The 24,083-nt window shown below is 43.3% G+C and overlaps 2 protein-coding genes across 3 annotated transcripts in view; one reads left to right on the forward strand and one right to left on the reverse strand.

The window, feature by feature from the left end:
- Positions 1–4,314: 4,314 nt before the first annotated feature.
- Positions 4,315–5,686, forward strand: LOC118667709 (anaphase-promoting complex subunit 13-like). Its single transcript, XM_036331486.1, has 2 exons — positions 4,315–4,369; positions 5,387–5,686. Exons 1-2 carry the CDS (start codon positions 4,315–4,317, stop codon positions 5,626–5,628), a joined length of 297 nt encoding a protein of 98 aa, XP_036187379.1. The 3' UTR covers positions 5,629–5,686.
- A 5,940-nt stretch (positions 5,687–11,626) lies between these two features.
- The window catches only part of RECK (reversion inducing cysteine rich protein with kazal motifs), a 66,554-nt gene continuing 54,097 nt past the window's right edge, over positions 11,627–24,083 (reverse strand). For both annotated transcript variants that reach the window (XM_036330395.1, XM_036330396.1), the window contains 6 exons: positions 22,597–22,768; positions 18,296–18,488; positions 16,570–16,780; positions 15,039–15,112; positions 14,101–14,256; positions 11,627–13,183 (listed from right to left, as the gene is read on the reverse strand). In XM_036330395.1, coding sequence (XP_036186288.1) covers positions 12,974–13,183; positions 14,101–14,256; positions 15,039–15,112; positions 16,570–16,780; positions 18,296–18,488; positions 22,597–22,768 — 1,016 coding nt within the window. In that variant the 3' untranslated portion in view covers positions 11,627–12,973. The remainder of the gene's footprint in view (positions 13,184–14,100; positions 14,257–15,038; positions 15,113–16,569; positions 16,781–18,295; positions 18,489–22,596; positions 22,769–24,083) is intronic.

A 24,083-nucleotide genomic window follows, 5' to 3' on the forward strand; every position in this document is an offset into this window, starting at 1 on the left:
CTCATGTATTAGATTCTGTATTTATGAAATTGCCTGCTAGGATTTATTTGTAACCCTGACATCGATACTCTAAGTGCTGTGACAGCCATCTGAGGACTGTGCAGGGCGCGGGGAATTTGAGTTGCCCAACACACAGTTCCCAGGTGATGTTGGAAAGGAGACTCTCGACTTGTGTCGGCTCCCATATTGTCAACAAGCGGCCTCTTCCCAGTGTATTTAGTGCCGTGCTTCTTGCATTTTTGTGTTGGTGACTTTGCTGTTTAAAATGCCCACAAGTGCTGTGTTGAGGTGCGGTGTAGTGTTCCTACGTGCAGGAAGCCTGTGGTGTGCCTGATGGAGAAAATGTGTGTGAGATAAGCTTCATTCGGGCATGAGTCATCGTGCCGCTGGCCGTGAGTCCAGTGCTCATGAATCAACAATATAAATGAGGCCAAATCAAAACAGATGTGCAGAGATGAATGACAATTAGAATACTTAGTTAGGAACGTGGGGCAAGACTGGAAGTCATGTGGCCCAAGTCCAAGTCCTGTCTCTGCTGTCCAACAACTGATTCTGATCCAGGAGCTTGAAATGAAGACAGTAATACCTATCTTAGAGGATTTTTTTTTTTTTTTTTAGATTCAGATGACACGTAACACATTGCAGACGGATCACAAGAATTCTGTTTTCTGTTCTAAGGCTTGTGGCCAATCATACTTTAAAAAGATATTAGTTTGTAAGAACATGCAATAAATAACTTCAAAATGCAATGGGTATTTAATTTTAAAGCGTGCCTTTAGCATCTATGTAAAATGGTTTTTTGTACTTGTTCAATGGAAACTTATCTGGCCACTGGGTAAAACTAGCAATAAAACTACTGGTCCGCAGTGTGTTAAAAGCACCCTTTAAATGCCGCATATGTTTGTCTGTGCCGTATTTCACGGTCACAATTTTTATAGGCATAGTTTGTACTTTAAACCAGCTATCGCCAACCTTTCGGCCTCACAGACCGCCTGTGGTCCACGGACCACCAGCGGGCGACTGCTGCCTTAAGCCATCCTTTGGGGAAGAATTCATAATGATGTCAGAGAGTGGACTCTGAGAAGGGCTGAGTCATGGGGTGTAGAACATTCTGGGGACCATGGAGGACGGACACAAACCCCCTCTGAACAGGGAGGGACGGGAAACTTGCTGTGAGGCTGCTCGGCATGCGGAGGACTCTCTGAGCACAGAAGACCTTGTACCTAACTGCACACCAAAGGGGGGCCGACAGTCCCGTGTTCTCTTTCTGGCGTGAAGGCATGCAGCCCAGGCTCAGCCAAACAGAAGCTCTGTCCAAGAACCTGGCTCTGGAGGGGCTGGCCCAGAGGTGTGGAGGGGAGCTGAGAAAGAGTCTCGAATTCTTCAGTATTTAGCCCCAAGAGATGAAAGTAGATGTGGCCAAGTTTCCTTCAATGAGCAAGTTTAAGTTTTCTCCCATCAGCAGAGTTTTGCCTTGATCTAGACCAGTGGCTCTCAACCTTCCTAATGCCGCGACCTTTAATACAGTTCCTCATGCTGTGGTGACCCCCAAACATAAAATTATTTTCGTTGCTACTTCATAACTGTAATGTTGCTGCTGTTATGAATCGTAATGTAAATATCTGATATGCAGGATGTATTTTCATTGTTACAGATTGAACATAAAGCATAGTGATTAATCACAAAAACAATATGTAATTATATATTCAATATGTGTTTTCCAATGGTCTTAGGTGACCCCTGTGAAAGGGTCATTCAACCCCCAAAGGGGTCGCGACCCACAGGTTGAGAACCGCTGATCTATACAGAGAAACCCCAGTCTGGCCATTGTGGCTCTTGATCTACAGAGGTTTTTGGAATAAAAATTAATTGTAATAGCTGGGTGAGTGGAAGGCCATGGAAACTAGAAAAGCAGAAGAAAGAAAAACCTTGGCAGAAAGTATCCTTATTTTACTAAGTTATGCTCTCTTTCTTTTTTAAAAAAATACATTTTTATTTATATATATTTTTGTTGATTTCAGAGAGGAAGGGAGAGGGAAATATAAACATCAATGATGAGAGAGAATCACTGATTGGCTGCCTCCTGCACGCCCCCCACTGGGGATTGAGTCTGCAACCTGGGCATGTGCCCTTGACCAAAATCAAACCCGGGACCCTTCAGTCCGCAGGCTGACGCTCTCTATCCACTGAGCCAAGCCAGCTAGGGCTATGCTCTCTTTCTTATTGCTGTTGGAAAATATATGGAATGGGATGAAGCCAAAGCTGTACGGAGAGGCAAATACCCTGCATAATAAATATAAACATAAGCTTTGAGTTACATCTGGGTTCAAACTATCCCTGCTCTGCTACTTACCAGCCATGTGATCTCAGAGAAATTCTTTAACCTCCCAAGCCTTAGTTGCATCAACTGTGAACAGTGTTAATAGTACTATTTGTCTCTATAGAGAAGTTGTGAGAATTGCATGAGGTAATTCATTTAAAGCACTTGGTAGTGTGCTTCTATGAAAGTAATTCTTGGACAGTTTTCAGTAAGTGGTCCAGGAACCTTCTTGGCCATTTGTCACATGACAGTTCTCCCAGTGGGGACTGTCTGTAGAAGAGCGTGATACACAAGGCTCAGGCTGTTGTGGTCCCATGAGATCATCGATGTAAGATATAGCTGAACATGGCGTATTTGGTAGATTTCACATTTTGCTGGTATGGCGTCGAGTTTTCCTATGAGCATATAGACCAAGTCCATCTGTCAGAATCCAAATGAGAAAGAAAAGCTGTAATTAGATGACATCACTGTCAATCTTGGATAAGTAAGAGGGAAGTAGGAAGCTGGAAGGGAGAGGACTTGTCACCAGGTCATGTCCATGGAACTAAACTGTTGATGAGTCTCTTATTGTCCCTCCTTCGTAAGAGAGCGGCTTCTCTGACTCTCTGCCCCGAGCTTAGGAACCAGGAAGGGGAGAGAAGCTTCACTATCAAAGGGCTGAGAAAAATGTGTAGATAGTGACTTATTATTACTTAATACTTCCTTGTTGTGAAAGTAAAACACTTTAATGAAAATTCCTTCTAGGTGGTATCTGTATTGCTATGGATGGAATGTTTGTGTTCCCCTAAAATTCTTATGTTGAAACAATCCCCAGTGTGATGGTATTTGGATGAGGGGCCTTTGGGAGGTGGTTAGGTCATGAGGTTAGAGCCCTCATGAATGGGATTAGTGTTCTTATAAAAGAACCCCCCCCCCCCAAAAAAAAAAGAAACCCCAGTCTGGCCATTATGGCTCAGTGATTGGGCATCAATGCATGAATCAGGAGGTCACAGTTCAATCCCTGGTCAGGGCACATGCCTGGGTCGAGGGCTCAATCCCCAATGGGGGACGTGCAGAAGGCAGCCAATCAATGATTCTCTTCATCATTGATGCTTCTATCTCTCTCTTCCTCTCTCTGAAATCAATAATAATAATTTAAAAAACCCTCTTTTTTTTTTTTTTTAAGAAAGAAACCCCAGAGAACTCCCTCTCCTTTTCTACCACGTGGGGATACCACTAGCAGTGAGCAGTCTATAAGCCAGAGAGGGCTCTCACAGAACCCGACCATGCTGGCATCCCGATCCGGACTCTAGAACTGTGAGAAACAAGTTTCTGCTGTTTATAAGCCACCCAGCCTATGATATTTTGTTATAGCAACCGGAGCTAAGACATGTATCTTAGAATTCTGAACCTTACATATACTGACTTATAATAAAAATAATCTATTACCTAATTTGGAGCCTGGAGGGAGAAGACTCTCTCCTGATCTTTGATTTAAAAAAATAAAATGAGCCCTAGCCAGTTTGGCCTGTGGACTAAAGGGTCCCGGGTTCGATTCTGGTCAAGGGCACATGCCCGGGTTGCAGGCTCGATCCCCAGTAGCGGGTGTGCAGGAGGCAGCCGATCAATTATTATTTCTCATCATTGATGTTTATGTCTCTCTTTCCCTCTGCCTTCCTCTCTGAGATCAATAAAAATATATTTTAAAAAAATAAATTTGGGAGGGGTCTCCTAAAATGGCCTGAAACATGATTGATATCGTCAGTATATCTTAAATGTTATTATACTACTTATTTAAAAGGAGAAAAATAAACTAAGTATTGAACTAAAGGAACTAGACAAATTACAAAACATAATTAAAGAATCATAAACAAATACTGCATTCTAGTTAATGAATAAATTCTAAAATGTTTAGAGGTGAAATGTATGATGTTTGCGACTTACTTTGAAATGCATAAAAAATGGATTCAAGTTACTTTGAAACACAAATAAAATAAGGTACATGGATAGGAGATATGGATAAAAGTGAAAAAAGCAAACACAGCAAAATGTTCATTAAGAATCTAGAGGGTGAGTGTATGGATTTTCACTTTAAAATTGTTTGTAGATGTCCTAACCCATTGGATCAGTGGTTTGAGTATTGGCCTGTGGACTGAAGGGTTGAGGGTTCGATTCTAGCCAAGAGCACATACCTCAGTTGCAGGCTTGATCCGCCCCCCCCTCTCCCTCCGCCCCCCGCCCCCGGTCGGGGCTGTGGTGGAGTGAACCAATTGATGTTTCTCTCTCACATTAATGTTTCTCTCTCTGTCTCTCCCCCATCCTTCCACTCTCTCTAAAAATCAATGGGAAAAAAATATCCTCAGGTGAGGATTAGCAACAACAACAAATAAAAATAAAATTGTTGCCCTAGCCGGTTTGGCTCAGTGGATAGAGCGTCGGCCTGCGGACTGAAGGGTCCCGGGTTCGATTCCGGTCAAGGGCATGTACCTTGCTTGCGGCAACATCCCCAGTAGGGGCTGTGCAGAAGGCAGCTGATCGATGTTTCTCTCTCTTCGATGTTTCTAACTCTCTATCCCTCTCCCTTCCTCTCTGTAAAAAATCAATAAAATATATTAAAAAAAAATTGTCTGTAGGTTTGAAATTTTCATAACAAAGTCTTTAAAATTAATTGAATAAGTTAATATAGATAAAAGCAGAAAAGAATACATTAGAAAACAGAAAAGAACAGAATTGAAAAATATAGCCAAGGGCTGGAAGACATATTAAATAGACAGGTCTTTACAAAATCAAATAGATTAAAATGTGTATCTAAAAGGAAAGAAAAATCAAATGTATCACATTAGTAATAAAAAAGGGGATGCAATCTCTTCTTAGAAGTGTTCAGGAAAATATGGACAATTCTCCACTAGTAGATTTTCTGAACTGGACAGTTTTCTAGGAAAATACAAATTACCAAGTTTTATTTAAGGTGGGAAAATATCTAAATGAACTGATATAGCCTTAAAAAAAAAAAAAGGGGAGATCAGCTGCGGGGGAAAGAAAGGAACGAGCATTTCAGGATCAGGACAACCACACGAAATTGACAAGCTCGGAGCTGCAGGAGAACGGACAGTGAAGTACAGAGAGATGGAAGGATCTTGGATTTGATTGATGACGCTTGGCGAGAAGACAAGCTGCCCTACGAGGATGTGGCAATACCACTGAATGAGCTTCCTGAACCTGAGCAGGACAACGGTGGCACCACAGAATCTGTTAGAGAACAAGAGATGAAGTGGACCGACTTGGCCTTACAGTACCTGCGCGAGAACGTCCCCCCCGTAGGAAACTGACATCTGGCTCCCTTCTCATGGACAGAAATTTTTTTTTAATACAGAGATACAGAATGCTTAAAAAAAAAAAAAAAAAAGGAAAATATCGCTGCTTATCTAAATACTAGTGGCCCGGTGTATGAAATTTGTGCACATTAAAAGGGAATTAATTAGCCCTAGCTGGTTTGGCTCACTGGATAGAGTGTTGCCCTGGGGACTAAAGGGTCCCGGGTTCGATTCCGGTCAAGGGCATGTACCTTGGTTGTGGGCACATCCCCAGTAGGAGGGTGCAGGAGGCAGCTGATCGATGCTTCTCTCTCATCTATGTTTCTAACTTTCTATCCCTCTCCCTTCCTTTCTGTAAAAAATCAATAAAATATATTTTTTAAAAAGGGAATTAATTAGAGGAAATATTTTAATATTGCTATTTGTCCTTTCTTTATAATAGAAGTGTCAGAGATGAAAGAAAATTAGTAAAATGTATATGAATATAATATATAAATTTTTTAATAAATAGTTACAACATGATATAACAACAAAGACATATAAAAACAACATGTTGTAAAAACAACACTGATACAAACAATGAGTGATAAATTGATTAAACTTATTCTAATATCTCCCTGTACACCACATTAAGAGTAAAAACTCTTTCAGAGTGCTTGAGTAATTTCCCTTGTACGAAGTATTGACAACTTTAACTTTAACGTCACATGCTCTTCGAACTTGAGAGAAAGCAACTCATAACTGACCATGTGCAAAAACAGGTTCAGGTAGGAATATTCCTACTCTGTCTGGAGTTTGTCCTTGTGATTTATTTATTAATAGTCATCGCAAATGCTGGCATCACGGGAAACTGCCTTCAAGTTATTTAAATGGGAGCCCGGTGTCAGATGGGGACAAATCAGTTCTTAGAATCAGAATAACCTCTCCTTCTGCAGATCCTGCTAATACTTCAGCTTCGATAACGTTAGGTCACAATCTTTTGATAATAAATCCAGTACCATTACAAAGACCCCATTTACTATTAAGATTTCCCAGTAGCATGATGATTACACCCACTTTCAATTTTAATTTATGACATGGCATTCCCAAAGGAGTAATACTATTAAGAATCAATGGAATCATCACTCAAATACGTGTGAAAATCTCCAAGTATATCCAAAATTTCTTCACTTAATTTTTGAACATGTTCATTTTTTTGGACAAAGAATTGCACATTTAGATATATTTTTAATATTATCTATAGATATACTATTTCCAAAGGTAGCTTCAGTAATAGATCTGTTACAAATCATTTCATGAGGGATTGCAATAATATCCATTCCTAAATGAAAATTGCTATCCAGTTTGCCATCTCCAAGTTTTACTAACCGTTTACTATTAGCAGAATCCTCTGATCTCATATTTGTTTTAAGAGACAACTTTCTGAAACATCCCTAAATATTGCAGTACTTTAAACTCGTTTGTACTATGGCCGATTGTATAGCATGTGGCACAATACTGAGACACTGTCGAAAATCCCCTCCAAGAAGGAGAACTTTCCCACCAAATGCAACATTCAAATTCATAATTTCTCTTAGTAATCTGCCTCTGGGCGCTCCAGGCACTCTGAGGGCGGGGTCCTCCCTCAGGCCTCGCCCTTCCCAGAAACAGCTCGGGGAGGGCACCGCAGGGCCGGTGGGACTGATGGAGGTGGGGGGGTGGCATGGAGGTGGTGCCTGCGCTTCTGATCACTTGCACACTATGTTTTATACCACAGCATGTGGCAGCAGCTGTGAAGGTCGCCCCGGCAACCCAGCACTGACTGCAGGACTGACTTCTGGTTGGCTGAGCCTCCAGTCGTTACGGAGTTACGGACCCAGGGTTTTTATATATTAGGATAGCTGGACCCAGCTAGGTTTGCAAGCAAGTTCTATCAAACTTTTGAGAGACAGATAATTCTGATACAATTTTCATGTTCTAAAGCAGTAATTTTCCACCAGTGTGCCATGAATATTTTTTCCTTTTCACTTTTTGCCATGAATATTTTTTAAAATATATTTTATTGATTTTCTACATAGAGGAAGGGAGAGAGATAGTTAGAAACATCGATGAGAGAGAAACATCGATCAGCTGCCTCCTGCACACCCCTTACTGGGGATGTGCCCGCAACCAAGGTACACGCCCTTGATTGGAATCAAACCTGGGACCCTTGAGTCTGCAGGCCGATGCTCTATCCACTGAGCCAAACCGGTTAGGGCTGCCATGAATATTTTTAAAACATGCAATATCTGACTAGTCAGGGGCACTGACCTCTTTTTCCTCAGATTGTCAAATTAAAAAATGACAACAGCTAACAGAACAATAACTGTCTGGTTTGATTGAATCAAAATTATACCTTTTGTTGTTGTTGTTGGATTGGCAAAAAACACATTTTTGGTGTGCTGCAGAATTTTAGTAATTAGTTTATGTGTGCCAGGAGATGGAAAAGGTTGACTATCACTGTCCTAAAACATAGATAACCTCCCCTGTTCAATTCATGAAGCTAGAATTATCCTGATTCCAGAACCTGAAAAATATAGCAAGTACAAAAAACCATAGTGAATGTAAATACCAAATCCTAGATAAAATACCAACAAGGTGAATCTAACAGCGTACATCATGACCAAATAAAGTTTATTTTAAGGGTGTAGGGATGGCTTAATATTAAGAAATATATCCAGAACTTATAATAAGACAAAGAAAAAATATAAGGTAAACGCATGCTGAAAATATCTTTGATACAATTCAATATCCATAACTGAGTTGAACAACTTTTTTACTTTCCCTTAGCAGAATAAAAAGAAGCATCCTGAAACAAACAGTAAAACACATCAGACTGCTTAACAGTAAAACAATGGGACATGCCCATTCAATCAAGAGCATAACAAAGTTTCTTGCTGTCGCCACTATTATTCAACATTGTTTTAGCCAATACCAGGACAACAAAAAAGACAGAAGAAGAGTAAATATTGGGAAAGGAAGAGTATAGTTTTCATTGTGACTCCTCCCTGGAAAAACCTAAGAAAATCTATTAAATTAATATTAAAAATTTTTAATGATAGCCAGACCCAAGAATATTAAAAAAAAAATCAATAGCTTTTCCCACACAGCATCAATAACCAGTTAGAATGTATCATTGGGGAAATACTGACAATAGCAACAACAACAACCCATTTTAAAAGCAACCAAGTACAGATTCATTTCTCTAGACCAGTGGTTCTCAACCTTCCTAATGCCGCGACCCTTTAATACAGCTCCTCATGTTGTGGTGACCCCCAACCATAAAATTATTTTCGTTGCTACTTCATAACTGTAATGTTGCTACTGTTATGAATTGTAATGTAAATATCTGATATGCAGGATGTATTTTCATTGTTACAAATTGAACATAATTAAAGCATAGTGATTAATCACAAAAACAATATGTAATTATATATGTGTTTTCTGATGGTCTTAGGCGACCCTTGTGAAAGGGTCGTTCGACCCCCAAAGGGGTCGCGACCCACAGGTTGAGAACCGCTGCTCTAGACACATAGCCAAATGGATTCTATTCTAAGCATGATATCCCGTCCTCACCAGTGACAGCCTGAGCTGCTTTAGGAAGAAAAGGAACACTCACCGTGATGAGGGGCGCTGTCCTGGCTGATGGGGAAGGTGGTCTGGACTCACACGTGGGCCAGAGGCTGGTCCGCCATTTCAGTGCCAGCAAAGCCTGAACAGAAGAGGTTCCTGCCACAGCCTCAGTGGGCAGCCTGGAGCTCTGCTCTGGGCTGACGCACTGGCCACGTCTGTGTGACTCAAGAACGAGGGGGGGGGGGGGGCTCCTTTTCTGGGTTTGGAGGGTGAGGATTCTCGGGGAGCTGGGGAGAGACTCTGGAAATGTGGGCCTGAAGAAGGCCTGGGAGAGACGATGGAGAGGCACTAAGGAGGCTGAGTGGGGTCCGGAAGGAAGGAGCATTCAGTGGAGCGCCTCCAAAAGTGTAAAGCAAGAGGCCTTCCCCACCTTGGGCCGTGCGCGGGGATGACTGGCACATACCGCCACCTCTCCCGGTCCTCTTGGCACTGCCCTGGCCTGCTGTGCTGGCTGCTTTTTGCTCCACTTCCTTCCCTAAACTGACTCTCCACCCTGCTCTCTGCCCAGAAGGCTGACCTGCAAGGTTACTGCAGCAGGTTCCCCTTTCCTCTGGTTTCCGACTGGGTTCGGCAGGGGGACGAGGCCGAGGGAGGGAGGGAGGACGTGCCAGCTCCACGCAGCGCCTCCCCTCACCCCTTTGGGCGTAGGGGAGCTCATCCCGGCACACTCCCTGTGCTTTCTTACACCTGCTCACACCCGTGTCATTAGTCTCACTAGTAAGCCTCTCTCGAATGATCCTAATTTGGGTGGCCCCCCTATTTTCCTGCCAGACCCTGACCAAAATAAACACTTGCCTGACTGCTCGGTAAAGCGACTGTCCAGCAGAGTTCGGAGGGAGAGTGGCCTGGGGATAACAGGTGAGGCTGAGCTTCGCCTGATTACCTGGTGAGAGTCTGGCCAAGATGGGGCCTCCACCTGTGAATCACTAGGCAGGCACGTGCCAACCAGCAGACGCCATCCCAAACATGAAACCATGTTCCCTCACTTTCCTCACAGGGCACGAGGTAAGTCCCGCTCCCACGCGGACAGCGGAGGGGCCCTGTCCCCATCAATGCAGTGATTAATGCACAGGGACGGCTCTCGTAGGATTCTGCACCCACTGGTAGAGTCAGGTGCACTGTGGGTGACTTTATTCTTTGCTTATATTTCTAGGTACTTTGGGGAATGCACATGTTATTTTTATAATGAGAAACAGTACTAGTTTTGGAAAAAATGAGAGAAGGTGGAGGCGTGGCAAGGGTGTTAACAAACTTCCCGTGTGGTGTGAAGGGCCCCTGCCTTACCCTTACCCTCACCAGCCTGCCTCCTGAGAACTCAGCTCCACCTCAGATGTGGCATTGGTTCTCTGTGCACCATTTTGCTCTGGGCCAGTGAGAGGACGAGGTGAGAAGCACCGTGGAAACGAAAGTGCTGGAGAGCTGATCAGTGACTTTTATGATTCCTGCTGCTCTTTGGTCCTGCCCGATAGTCAGACCCACCCCGCAAGCCTGCCTGTCGGTCTGCCGAGCCTACTCCCCTCAGCTGACCGTGTCCACCTGTGCGTGGGGCGCTCCGCAGGGCGGCTCCGTCCCCGAGAAGCACGCGCCCTGCCCAGCGGCCGGCGCCAGGGAAAGTCCAGACCTGGCTGCAGTGCTGGCTCTGCCCTACTCCCTGCGGGAACTGGACCAGTACTTCTGCTCTCTGGGCCTGTTTCCCTCGAGGGACAAAGTGGAACCTAGCCCTTCAGCTTCGGGATTGTTGGGTTGGGAAAGGAATTTCCCTCTGCTTCCCTTCCCCTTCCCTCAAGCCCCTTCAGCAGCTGAGAGAGGGGGAAGGCTCGGGGCACAGTCTCAGGTTCCTTTGAGAAATACACTGAGTGGCCAGATTGTATTGACCACCCCATCAGTACAATGAAGTGAATTAGTTATGCAAATAATAATAATAATTAAAACCTTGAGAGTATTTGCTTAGGAAGTTTTCAATATTCAGTATTTTTGGAAGTGTCAATGAAGTCCTGATGGGGTGGTCATAATAATCTGGCCACTCAGGGTAGAGCGCCCCCTGTGGGAGTGTGGGAGGGTGACCTCCAGGAGCCTGTGGCTGAAGGAAAATCATTAATTAAATCAAACGAAGGAACATATGTTTTCTATGGATTTTGTGTCAAGGTCATTAGTGTTGCTGGCAGGTGTGACTTTCTTCCCACAGTGGAGCTGAAACAGACCCCAGCCTCCCCTGAGGGAGGGGCCCAGGCCCCGGGGAGGCCAGCACCCAGCCTGGCCCCGTTAACATGTCCTCAGTAGAGTCCAGAGCAAGCGACACAGCTCACCCCAGAGCGAGAACGGGCTTCATTTTAAATGTCCACGTTGCCCGGAAGTGCACACATAACCATATAAAGATCATTTTTATTAAAATATAAAAGTTTTCCAATATATTGCATTGAAGACATTTATATAAAAAAGCAATTGCAACGAACATGCTACATTGGCATTGAGATATTCTGAAAGCTTAAGTGCCCACGTTTAAACAACATTTTGGTATAATAAGCATATCCTTATATATTTCAGAGGGTACATATAATACTGAAAAAATACTTCATGTAAAATCTAAGTTTATGTGCATACAAAACAGTATTACACTGAATAGCTTATTTCAAACTGTGAAACATTCAAAGTATTCAATTTCTTAGACAACATGCAAACATTTTAACATTTAGATTGACATTTTAAATATATAAACCATAATTCTATAATTTTATATCAGTAAAGAAAGTCAGACAGAACACGTATCTACATTGTGCATGCCACAAACGCAAATGTGTCTTCAAAACGGAAAGTACTGGGTTAGTACACATGATTGTCACTTTACAAATATGGCTATTCACCTTCTTCATAATAAAATAGGAAAATCATGTATTATTTACATGAGCTACTAATTATTTCATTTTTTGGCAATTATTTAAGTAGCAGCAATTGGTTTAAAGATTGATGTTTAAAAACTCTTTACCTCGATGAATACTGAGAATGGAATATACATCTGGTTAACATAAAGATGCACAATGCAAGATGCTTTGATGCGATAGACCTCCTCCCTTTCACCAAAGTCACAGACACATGCTTGTAACCACTGAGATTGATTCCATTTGGTTAGCTTGCTTTTGCTTGTCACAATGGATGGGTTCCTAAACTAAATGCTGTAAGTTAAGGCTGCCTGATGATCTAATGATAGTTCCAAAGATGCTTTATCTCCATTCTATCCTTTAATGCAGGGGCTCTTCACTGTGCCCCCAGCTTCTGCACAGAGTAGGTTATTGTCTGTAAACAAACACACAAACACTAGGGGCCCTTAACACTTACAGGAACTCTAAAATGAAGTTCCTGTGATACAAAGCCCACAGTCGAGTGAGTTATCTTTCTAAAAAGTGACAATGTCATTCATCAGTGACATTGAACATATTTTAGTGAGGGACCCACCTAATGAGCAACCTGTAAATTGGAAGGCAGTGATCCACCAGAAGAAACATCCTCTTTTCATTAGTATTTGGAGGGAAATTTTTGGACATTTATAAAAACAAAACCAAACCCCTACTAATATTGGCAGATTAAAAAAAAATACTGTGTGGTGAACAGAGGTGATGAATGCTTTGACCTGGCCACTCTCCAACCTGGAACCTGCAGGCAGGAAAGTAGACTGAGGAACATTCTGCATGTCTCATGGGCGGTCAGTGATGTCCTAGACCATGTGCAAGGTGAAGCCCAGCGTGAGGAGGAAGAGGCCAGAGTGGAAGGGAGCTCCGGCCCGGACCCCGGCTGACGGCACGGTGCTGGAGACCTGCACCTGAGAAATGATGAGGGCAGAGAGCGGGACGTGGGATGCCAGGGTAGGGCTGTCGGCGTTGATAAGGGATTCGATCTTCTCGGCTTCTCTATTGCAGGCCTCAATCTGGGAGAGGAAAATCATATTCTCTTAATATAAAACCACAGAACCCATGAAAAGGTCAAGTCAAATTCCACATCTACTCCAACACAGGGAATGTGCTTTCACTTTGTCGTTTTCTTAGCCAAAGTAACATTTAATTATGGTCTTAATTCACTACATAAGTAATAACAGCATCAATGGAAATCAAATCAGAAATGAAAGGATCCACAATGCCACTGTCCCTTCTTTTTCCACAATCCTGTCACTGCTTATCCACATTCAGACATTAGCTTTCATGGTTAAACACACAGTCACAGGGAATGGACTTTCATGCCTGTTCACACATCTAATTGCTGAAGGAGCAATTAGAGGCAAGTAATTAGGCTGAACGAACTTCCTAATGATGGCAGTTTAGAGGCCGCTTGTATTCCCCCCTTCGCTTGGGCCCTCACTATTTTGATGCTGAAACTTGGGGGTTTCTGTGAGTGAGGTTCACCTCGATATTGTGGGGAAGAAAAACTGGGGCCCACGAGACCAGCTCCTCCCCCCCGGTGGTAGCACAGACTCAGGAGACAGGAGTCTGTTCTGCTTTGTCACTGTGCGACCTGCCTCCCTTGCCTCCCTAGGCCCAGCTGCCTTGTCTGTAGGATGAGCAGATCATTCCATCTGCCCACACTGAGAGTGACAGCATCTCAAGCTCTCCCCTCGCCGACTCAGCATTCTGCTGTCAAATGTGTACCTGGCCCGTCACCTGGCAAAGTGCTCGAGGGTGCAGCTCTGTCCCTCAGACACTGCCCAGCTTCTCCCTCCTGCCCTGCCGAAATGCCTCCTTTCCTCTCCTCACCACCTGATCCTCCCCATGCTGGTCTGTGCCCATCCCCTGCCAAGTCCACCGAACTTGAAGTTGACAACATGCCGCACAACTGTATGCTGAACCCCACCTGCAGAGCTTTGGGATAATGATCGACAGGAATGATCAGGATCACTATTTCGGATTCAATGCTGAAGTATCCAAATACGTCACACTGTGGGACGGACACGTGCATGCGGATTTTCTGAAGTATGTCCAGAACCGTTATTGGCTTTTTGTTCGTTACCTAGAAAGAGAAAATAAATTTCTATTATCAGAAAAAAAGAACTCCTCATTACTGCCTAAGCCAAGGGGCTGTTTTGGCCAAGGAACCCGTCAGTGCAGGGCCCTGCAGCTGGATTTGAAGTTGATGCCGATGAGGTTTTGCCTGACTTGGAACTCTGTAGCTAAAATAAACACTCGCACCAGAAGCTCTGTTTCAAAGTGACTGTTCTGAGGACAAGGGGGAGATGGGGGTAACTTTCGAGGCAGTGACAGGTACTGGCTGCTACATGTCTGGGAGCCCTGTTTCCACCTGCTTTGTGTACCTGTACTTCAATGATTCATTCGTTAACAGTGGGCAGTAAAAGCGATGGTACAGAAAAAGAAAAGAGGCAAAGCTCTCACGGGATGGTGGCTGGCTCTGGAAGCAGCCCACAGGGGAATGGGACCGTGAGAGGGCAGGCAACCCCGAGACCATCTGGCAGCTACCAGTCTCTGGCCGCCTGGTTTTGCCTCTAGACCTAACCTGCTTCCTGTGCCAGGAGGGGACCTTTCCCAGAAAGGCTCGGGCTGTGCTGCCCGGAGCAAGGTCGCCACCCAGCCAGGGTGTAGGAAGGGAGCCCAGGATCGGGACCCAGACAGCTGGAGTTCAAACCCTTGTTTCACCGCTTACAAGCTGAATGGCCTCGGGCAAGCTGCTTCTCTGCAAATCAGTCTCTTCATCTATAACTGGGACAACACACTCTACTCTGAAGGGTTACAGCGGTTTACCAATAAGGTTTCCACCCAGCATATAAAGCAACTTACCTTGGCAATTGTATCCAGTTTTTCTTTGTCAAATAAAACTCTTAACATCCCAGCACATAATGGGCAACAAGCACCTGTGCAACAGAAACCATATCATCTGTGGTCAGAATTAGAACCAAGGACACAAAACAGTTGGTGACAGGACCAACCCTTCGCTTTGTGCTAGGGGAGTTACAGCTGGCCTCCCTGATGACTGCACTTTAGGTCCCCTGACCAACCCGGGGTCTTACAATCTATACATTTACCCAAATCCTTCCTCCATCCTCGCTCCACCCTTTACCACTTCTCAGGGGGAGGTGCTGTGGTGCGAGGCAGCACAGAGAGACACAAAGCCTAGACCTGCCTCGCCTCAACCTCACTGTGACCCTGGGCAAGTGCTCTCCTGGGCTTTTGATTTCTACCTGAAAACAAGGGAGCAGGTACTTCAGGGATTCCATGGGTGTTTAACTCTAATATAACTTTAAAAATTATTTTAAACTGTTAAAAAAAGCCAACAGAATATCAGAACAAGGTCTCCAGGAGGAAGGAGACTTTGGTTTACTCACTGCTAAGCCCCCAGTGCCTAGAAGAGTATGTGGCACATAGTGGAAGCTCAAAAAACAATTGATGAATTCATGGGTGGAGCAATGGACTTGCTGGTCTTCGCACTAATCTGTTCTGACTTGGGATAAAGTCTCTTCTGCCCGCTCTGTTTAACTGAAGAGTAAGAGACTGTAAGGGAAGTTGTTTAAGAAAACTGTTATCGCTTATAATAGTCTTTTTACAAGACTTCCTCCATTATATGCAACTAAAACAACTAAATTGGATCCTAAGGCCAATCTAAGACAACAACTATCTTTTTTTAAAAAAATATATTTTATTGATTTTTTTACAGAGAGGAAGAGAGAGGGATAGAGAGTTATAAACATCAATGAGCGAGAAACATCGATCAGCTGCCTCCTGCACACTCCCCACTGGGGACATGCCCGCAGCCAAGGTACATGCCCTTTACTGGAATTGAACCTGGGACCCTTGAGTCCATAGGCCGATGCTCTATCCACTGAGCCAAACCGGTTACGGCAGACAACTGTCTTTTGTTTTTCTCCTGGACCATGTGGGTTAGGCCTTCTCTCAATTTCAAATGTTTGTGTTCATCAAAACTACTTCAATTATTCATTCGTTAATTACTAATTCTTTGTTCATTAACTTTATGGTAATATATATTTTAAAAGTAAACATTATGCATTTGAACAAATAATCATAATTTTAGTAATTAAATACTGCTTTATCTGTTTACATATAGGTGTTCGGTATGAGATTTTGCTTGAAAAAAGTTGGCCATATTGTTTTAAAACCACTGGACCAGATGATGTCTAAGGTAATCCACAGCTTTTTAAGGTCAACCCAGAGTTATGCACCTAATCAGTATCAGGTAGAGTTAAGATTTTTTTTGAAATTTTTAAATAAGCTCGTAACGCTCTCCTCAGGGATTCACTGTCTGGAGGCAGATAATCAAGGCTTCCCAATCCCGCCCCTGCCCCACCCCACATACCGGGTGGGACGATGGGTTTGCACTCAGCTGCCGAGAGTGAAGGACACTTCACAGCAGCACACTCCGTGACAGAACTGTGCTCCGAGAGGACCCCGACGGCCTGGCAGGGCCCATAGTAATCGACTGCCACGCGGTCCGAGTAGGCTGCGCACACGCTACTGTAGGTCTCCCCATTGTGCCCACAGACGGGCTCCGTGGCTCTGCAGAAGGGCTGAGGGCAAATAATCACACTTAGCCTGGAAACCTGTATGGTGCACGTTTCCTAACCGAGGCTCCACAGTAGGTCTCCCTACTTTCAGGAAGGAGAAAAGATGCAGATATAAGTTCTGGGGACCCTCTTAATTAAGCTCCTGAGGTGGGCTCCACATGGTGGAGGGGGACAAGCGGGCTGTCCCAAAATGAACTGAAGAGATGGCTGTTCTCAGCCGTTCTGGGACTTGGTGCTCACTCGTGTGAACCGATAGGAGATAAAACTCCCACTCCCTCAGACTTCTATCATTCCAGAAGTGCCCGTTTGAAGAAAACAAAATCAATCTTCATGCAAATATGGAGGCTTTATCATTTCACACTTGGGTACGGGATAAGGAGAAGGAAGAGTGGAGAGATCCGTGGGGCAGAGAGACTCTATCTAGATCAGCGGTTCTCAACCTGTGGGTCTCGACCCCTTTGGGGGTCAAACAATCCTTTCACAGGGGTTGCCTAAGACCATTGGAAAACACATATATAATTACATATTGTTTTTGTGATTAATCACTATGCTTTAATTATGTTCAATTTGTAACAATGAAAATACATCCTGCATATCAGATATTTACATTACGATTCATAACAGTAGCAAAATTGCAGTTATGAAGTAGCAACGAAAATAATTTTATGGTTGGGGGTCACCACAACATGAGGAACTGTATTAAAGGGTCGCGGCATTAGGAAGGTTGAGAACCACTGCTCTAGATCCATTAGCAGGTAAGGACTCTGTGAGAGAAAAATAGCCAGGAAGAGGGCACAAGAGAAGAGAAGACTGGGAATTCAATGTAGCAGGTATCAGAACACAAGCTCCCTGGGGAGACAAACTGAGGAAGGGATTTTCCTGACAATGAAGACCAGGAAATGAGAAGCAATCATGCCAGGTGTTAGCTGGCTGTGGGCAGAGGATTCCCGGGGAGAGGGGCCAGCACACAGATCAGTGGTGTGTGGGAAGCCTCAGTGGGGTTGTCCTTGAGATTATTCTTAAAACATGAAAACATGAATACAGATTCCACAACCTTATAAGACACAAAGATAAACTGATATAAAAAGACACTGTCTTAGAGAAACTTCTGATTAATTTCAGTGATGTGATAGGGACTTCATTGGAAGAGTGTTTGGAAAAGAACTCTTTTCTTGGTTGTTTTAATGCCCATTCTTCCTGATTTGTTTTCCAGTGAGGGCCCACAGAACTACGGAAAGTGGAAATGGTGCCGACTCATGCCGAGGGGGGAAACTTTAAATTCTTTTCCTATAAGAAGCCACTCTCTTTTCTTGCTGGTACACTAGACGGGCAAAGGCACACACACTAGCAAGGAAGTCCTCCGGAGTCGGGAGGAAAAGGCCGTCTGGGGATGGTTCCTTTTAGTAGAGGGCCGAGTTCTCTGGATGGAACAGGGTTCATAGAAGACCTTCGAGTAGTCTTCATCTGTAAAAGCAATTTTATCTCTGTGACTTGGGCTTGTCAGCTATACAACTGTACCTGGCACGGGCCTTTGTACAAGAGGCTCTTCCCTCGCTGGTACAAAGTGCAGAGATTGCTGTGCTCCATGTGGTTCGTGTCACAAACCGGATCTCGGACCTGGTCGCAGGTGAGCTGTCGTGGCAAACACTCGAACTGGCTACACCCAAATTTGTCAAAAGTCGTCAGGCAGACTTGTGGTTTGGGTATGCACCTGAAAAACACAAAGGTGCACCAGGAGCCAGGAAGGACTATGGGGAGGGGGTGGCAAAGCACTGACAAGGACAGGAGGTCGAGAGCAGGAGAGAAACTGAAAACACTTCCTATCCCCAAGAGCTTACGGAGAGCAGGAGCGTCGAGCACACACAGAGTAGGCTATTGGCTAGAAGAGCACACACAATGCTAACGGGAATCAGTCATCCTGACGAGGAGCCTGGAGAAAGCACGGGTGGCGTGGTCCCTGGCTGGAACCTGGAGGTTAAGGAGGCTGCACTGGCCTGAAGGCTGAGGAAGCAGCATATGCAAAGGTGTGATGCTCAAGACTCTGTGGTGCTGGGAAGGGCAGGTGATCCTGAGGGCAGGAGCAAAGAATGCACAGGTGGGAGTGGCATGACATGAGGCCATCAAGTGGGGCTGATGCTGGAAGCCCTGGAGTCAATAATAAATGAAACATTTTCAGGGACTTAGTTTTTAGCTTGGCTAATATCAGTCTGTCTTAAGAGGAGGCTTCACAACATGTGCTGAAAAATTCAGGTTTCTGTGCTGACGAGGCTGGGGACCTGATGCTGGCTGGTTGCGAGTCCCTGAGAGAACATCACTCCATGAAGCCAAGTTTTCCTAGAAACATCTGGACCTTGCTTCATTCTCAACTCCTGAACTAAGAGGGATTAGGGATGATGATTCTTTTCTTCTTTAGACTTTTCTGCTTCCCTCATTTCTATAAAGAGTATTTATTACTTTCTACAGGAAGATAATATGTTTAGCTTTCACTGGGTCTTTGAAGTAACAGATATACAAATATTAGTCTGTAAAACAAAAGAAGATAGTAGCCAGCATTATTTAATTTCAAAGGAAATTACTTCCATCATCTTAGGGATAAGCCTCCGGCACTGAAACCACCACCACCACCATCACTACTGCTATGTATGGTTGTCTTTTCTTGTGGGATTGAAAATTAGATTGTGTGCAGTTATGGAAATTTAAGATATTTGAAGGGAAATAATGGAAAAGAATATTTAGAACTTAATCACTTACTAACATGGAAGGAATGAGAACCAAGACCATCAGGAGAAACTTGGTAATTTTACGAAGAAAAACTTTTCAATTTGAATATCTATAATAATAAAAGCGTAATATGCTAATTAGACTGGACAGCCGAACGACCTTCTGGACGACCTTCTGGACAAAGCCGGGGCTGCAAGGGCTGAGCCCCTTGCATGAATTTTGTGCATTGGGCCTCTAGTATAGAAATAAGAGGACCAATAGGAAAAGTTGAGAACTGGGGGGTAAATTAAACATGGGTTACTGTCTTGCTTACTGTTGTGACCTACCATTTAGGAATATGCCTGGTACATACTTTATGAAGGAATACTTTTTTTTTTAAACAATTATTTTTGAACAGATAATACAAGCCCATGGTGAAACTGAAAAAGTGTGAAATGGTATATAGTGAAAAATAAGTCTCTCTCCTATTTTTGGTCCCAGTCACTGAGTTCCCTTCACCAGCAGCAAACACTATTACTAAATTTCCATAGAGGACATACCAATCCTCCTTCTAGCCCGCTCTTGTATGGGAGTGCCTATTTCTCTATATTGTGTTATCCAACGGGTTTTTTTTTTCAGAGTGGAAATCTTTTTTTTTTTCTTTTCATTTTTTTAGTGGTTTAAAGTATTACATATAGTATTACATATGTTTCCTTGTTATCAAACTTTTTATCTTTGTCAATCTGGTAGATGGAAAATGGTACACCTTGGAGTTTTAATTTAATTTACATTTTGCTTAATATGAGGAAGGTTAAGCATTTTGGTAGATTAGTATACATTCATCAAATTCATTTAATTTTCCTCCTGGGAACACATCTAGATTACGTTTCCTAGTTTCCCTTGCAGGCAGTGTGGCCAAGTGACTAACTTCTAGACAATGGAATGTGCTGGAAGTGGAGATGAATGCCACTTTTAAACCTGGCTCATAAAAGCTTCTCAGGAGCAATCTCCATCACCTCCCTTCTCTCATCGCTGGCCTGATGCAGAAGATACAGAGGAGGACTAGGAGGCCGAGGTCAGAGCTGGCAGAGACACTAGACGGAAGGATCCTAAGTCTCTGAGTCACCACGTGGAAAGCCACCTGCTGAACATCCAAATGGACTGTATTTGAACTTCTGTAATGTTAAAGTAATGATACTTTGGGGTTTATATACAGTAGCTAGAGTTACTCACCCTATTAAAAGCATCTTTTATTTTTATTTATTGATGAGAGAGAGAGAGAGAGAGAGAGAGAGAGAGAGAGAGAGAGAAAGATTTCTTGTTCCACTTATTTACACATTCATTGGTTGATTCTTGTATGTGCCCTGATCGGGGATCAAACCCGCAACCTTGGTGTATCGAGAAAATGCTGATTCAAAGAGCATGTGTATTTCAAACCTTGGACAACACTAAGCAACTGAGCTACCTTGCCAGGGGTAAAAGCACCTTTTCAAGTGTTCAAGAACTATTTGTTACTTCTTTTTCTATGTTTATGTCCTTGGTCCATTTTTCTATTATGTTATCACTCTTTGCCCATTTTTATATTAGACTGTTGATCTTTTTCACATTGATTTGTAAGGACTCTTATATTATAAGGACATCGGACCATTCTCTGTGATATTCTTCCCAGTTTGTTATTTGTCTGTGACCATGAAGAACATTTTCATTTTCATATAGCTGCAGTTTTCAATTTTTTATGTTGATTTTGTATTATACCAGTGATGGCGAACCTTTTGAGCTTGGCATGTCAGCATTTTTTGAAAAACCCTAACTTAACTCTGGTGCCGTGTCACATATAGAAATTTTTTGATATTTGCAACCATAGTAAAACAAAGATTTATATTTTTGATATTTATTTTATATATTTAAATGCCATTTAACAAAGAAAAATCAACCAAAAAAATGAGTTCGCGTGTCACCTCTGACACGCGTGTCATAGGTTCGCCATCACTGTATTATACTCAGGAAGGACATCCCACTTTTGAGATTTTATACATTTTTTAATTATAAAACCAAGATAATCTATTAGAAAGATTAGCAAATAGAGGAAAACAAACAAGCAGATACTAAACAACCCTCAATTCTACCTCCCAACACAACTATATTATCCTTTTGGCTTACTTCTTTATATATTTTTTTTAATGCATAGCACTCTGTCTTCATTCCATAGGAACTTTATGGCCTTAGATTTCATGGTATAAACTTTGCCAGATGGGCAACCAATTCCCTTTGCTATTTCTTTAACACATCAGAAACTCTTCCTCTCCCTCCCTACTGCAGAGTTTTAAGGATGGAGAGAGGCAACTGCTTATTTCCCACAAAGTCCTTCCTAAGGAAAGGGTTGTGGCACTGGGATGTGCCCTGCTCAGGTCCATGTGGCGGCCAGTGAAGCCCAGCTCCAGAGGCTGCAACCTCAGAGCCAGCAGGACACTCGCCCTGTGGCCACCACTTGCAGAAATCCACGAAGGGCAGGTCAACTCTACCCTGAGCTCGTGAGAAAACTGCAGGGAAAGGGCCCCTAACAAAAAATGTCAAATAATACTGAAGCTGCATTTTCCAGAGATTTCTCACATTCAGTTCCTAAAATGGAGGTAGGTAAGTAAAAGAAAATTTCCCATTATTATCGGGCATAAATAGTTAATAATTAGAATACATTCATTTCTCTCATCTCATGTTACCCCTCCTTGCCTCACACTTTCTGTTCCAGTTTTTACAAAACTGTTGCTATAGCTCCCAGCATATACTGTGCTATCTCATGGCCAGCAGTCAGTATCTTTGCTCTCTCTGCCTTCACTGCAACACCATCTTTCCTCCAGTGTAAACCTTGCCTGCCATGTCCCACTCATCTTTCCAGACGAATGTCACATCGTATAGGCTTTCTCGGCCTCCCCCAGGCTGCACCAGCTGCTCCACTCCTAGGCCCCCAATCACACAGCAAGTCACCAACCAGCTTTCCCTGGCTCTTGCCCTCTAGACTCCCACCAGGGCAGAGACCTTCTGAATTCATCCTTGTATTTTCATTGTCTGTACATACTAGATGCTCATCTTCAGTTAAAAGGATGAGGAGCCATTTGACTTACCTTTGGTTTTTTGGGCAGGGGTTAGGATTACATGGGTCTTTTGAGATGCATGATCCAAACTCAAACTGCTGGTCCTGGAGGCCCACACAGCGAGCAATGCACGCACTGGGGTAGGTGCGTCCATTCTGCCCACACACGGGGACAAACTGGTCTGCACAGTTACAGGGCAGTCCTGAAGAGAGGAAACAGTCTCAAGATGTGGACTTGTATATGTCCCTTTCCCTGATATTTCCTTAGGAAGGCAAACCACTAACAATCATGTAGAGGTCTCATGTTAAGATAGATTGAAAATTAAGTTTAAAAAAAACTTGCCCTACAATCTCTGAAAGGCAGCAGGCTCTGAAATGCCACTTGCTGAATAATGGCTTTCCTTTGTATCATTTATTGCCAGATAATTGAGGGCCCCCAGACTTTGATGCCAGGGTTAGAGACCCCTATAAACAAAGGTATAGGTAGAAAAAGTAAAGAATGTTCTTCCTAATCTGGAGTATAAAATCTAGAATTTAGAAGTTTAAAGTTTGGCTTGGGGGATTTCTAGACTGTACCCACCTTAGATTTTAGGTAAGCAGAATATGGACCAACAAGTACAAAAAACAAGACAAAGTAGAGAAGGTTATAACTCCTCACAGAGGTTCTTCCCGTCTCCTTCTGGAAGGGGGAGAACAAGGTAAGTCGGGAAATTATTGTAGTTTTGAGGCTTAAGAATTTTTATGAATGTCTCTCTCTCTCTCTCTGAGTCATGTTTGGACTGGAACACTATCTGGGTACCAAGAAATGTGCATTTTGGGGCCAGTAAAATCTCCTGAGAGTCTGTTAGCTAAATAGTCATGAACTTAATTTATTGTAGGACATGAGGGGCTGCAGGGAAAGGGGTCCTGATAATTGTAAAGTCCATCTTTCAAAATCATTTAAATGTAAGCAAATACATAAAAAAATAAATGTCTCCCGGCTACATCCTTAGTTCACTCTTCATTCCTATGGAAGTTTCATAGTTTTTCTAAGCAGAATTATTGTCCTTAGCAGAGCAGAGCAGAGTAGATAAAGGATAATAATAAATAAAGAACAACAATTAGCAATGAGGGCTGGTGCTTATTAGGGTTCATTGAGGATGGGGTGGAGTTCATCTTGCCTATACTTCCCCATCAGTCTGCTGTTCACTTCTTATTTCCAATGTGCTGGAGATACAATGTAGGTAAACCCTATCCTGTTCTCCCCAACCCCACTCCAGGGAAAGAAAAATCAAATAGCTGTAGCAGTATGAAACCAGACAAGGGCAACCACCTGGTTCCTCTTTACCCAGAACCAGCGGTATTTCAGATCTGGGAAAAAGCAGAGGCCAATAAATACCAGTAGACTGCAGCTGCTGTTGACAACTGCAGCTTCATCTCAAGAAAAGAGCATCTCATCTCACCAACATTTTCACCTACTGTAGCTGGTGTGAGCATTCCAGTAGCAGAAAGCATAGGAAAGTCAAGAAAGTAGTATTC

The sequence above is a fragment of the Myotis myotis genome, unplaced genomic scaffold (genome assembly GCF_014108235.1).
Source record: "Myotis myotis isolate mMyoMyo1 unplaced genomic scaffold, mMyoMyo1.p scaffold_m19_p_12, whole genome shotgun sequence".
Lineage (NCBI taxonomy): Eukaryota > Metazoa > Chordata > Mammalia > Chiroptera > Vespertilionidae > Myotis > Myotis myotis.

Excerpts from the sequence above, each read along its gene's own strand:
- LOC118667709 (XM_036331486.1), top strand. The coding sequence starts at position 4,315 with ATGGATAAAAGTGAAAAAAGCAAACACAGCAAAATGTTCATTAAGAAT. Across the intron at positions 4,370-5,386 it reads GTTCATTAAGAATCTAGAGG|CTCGGAGCTGCAGGAGAACG; the intron begins GTGAGTGTATGG and ends GAAATTGACAAG.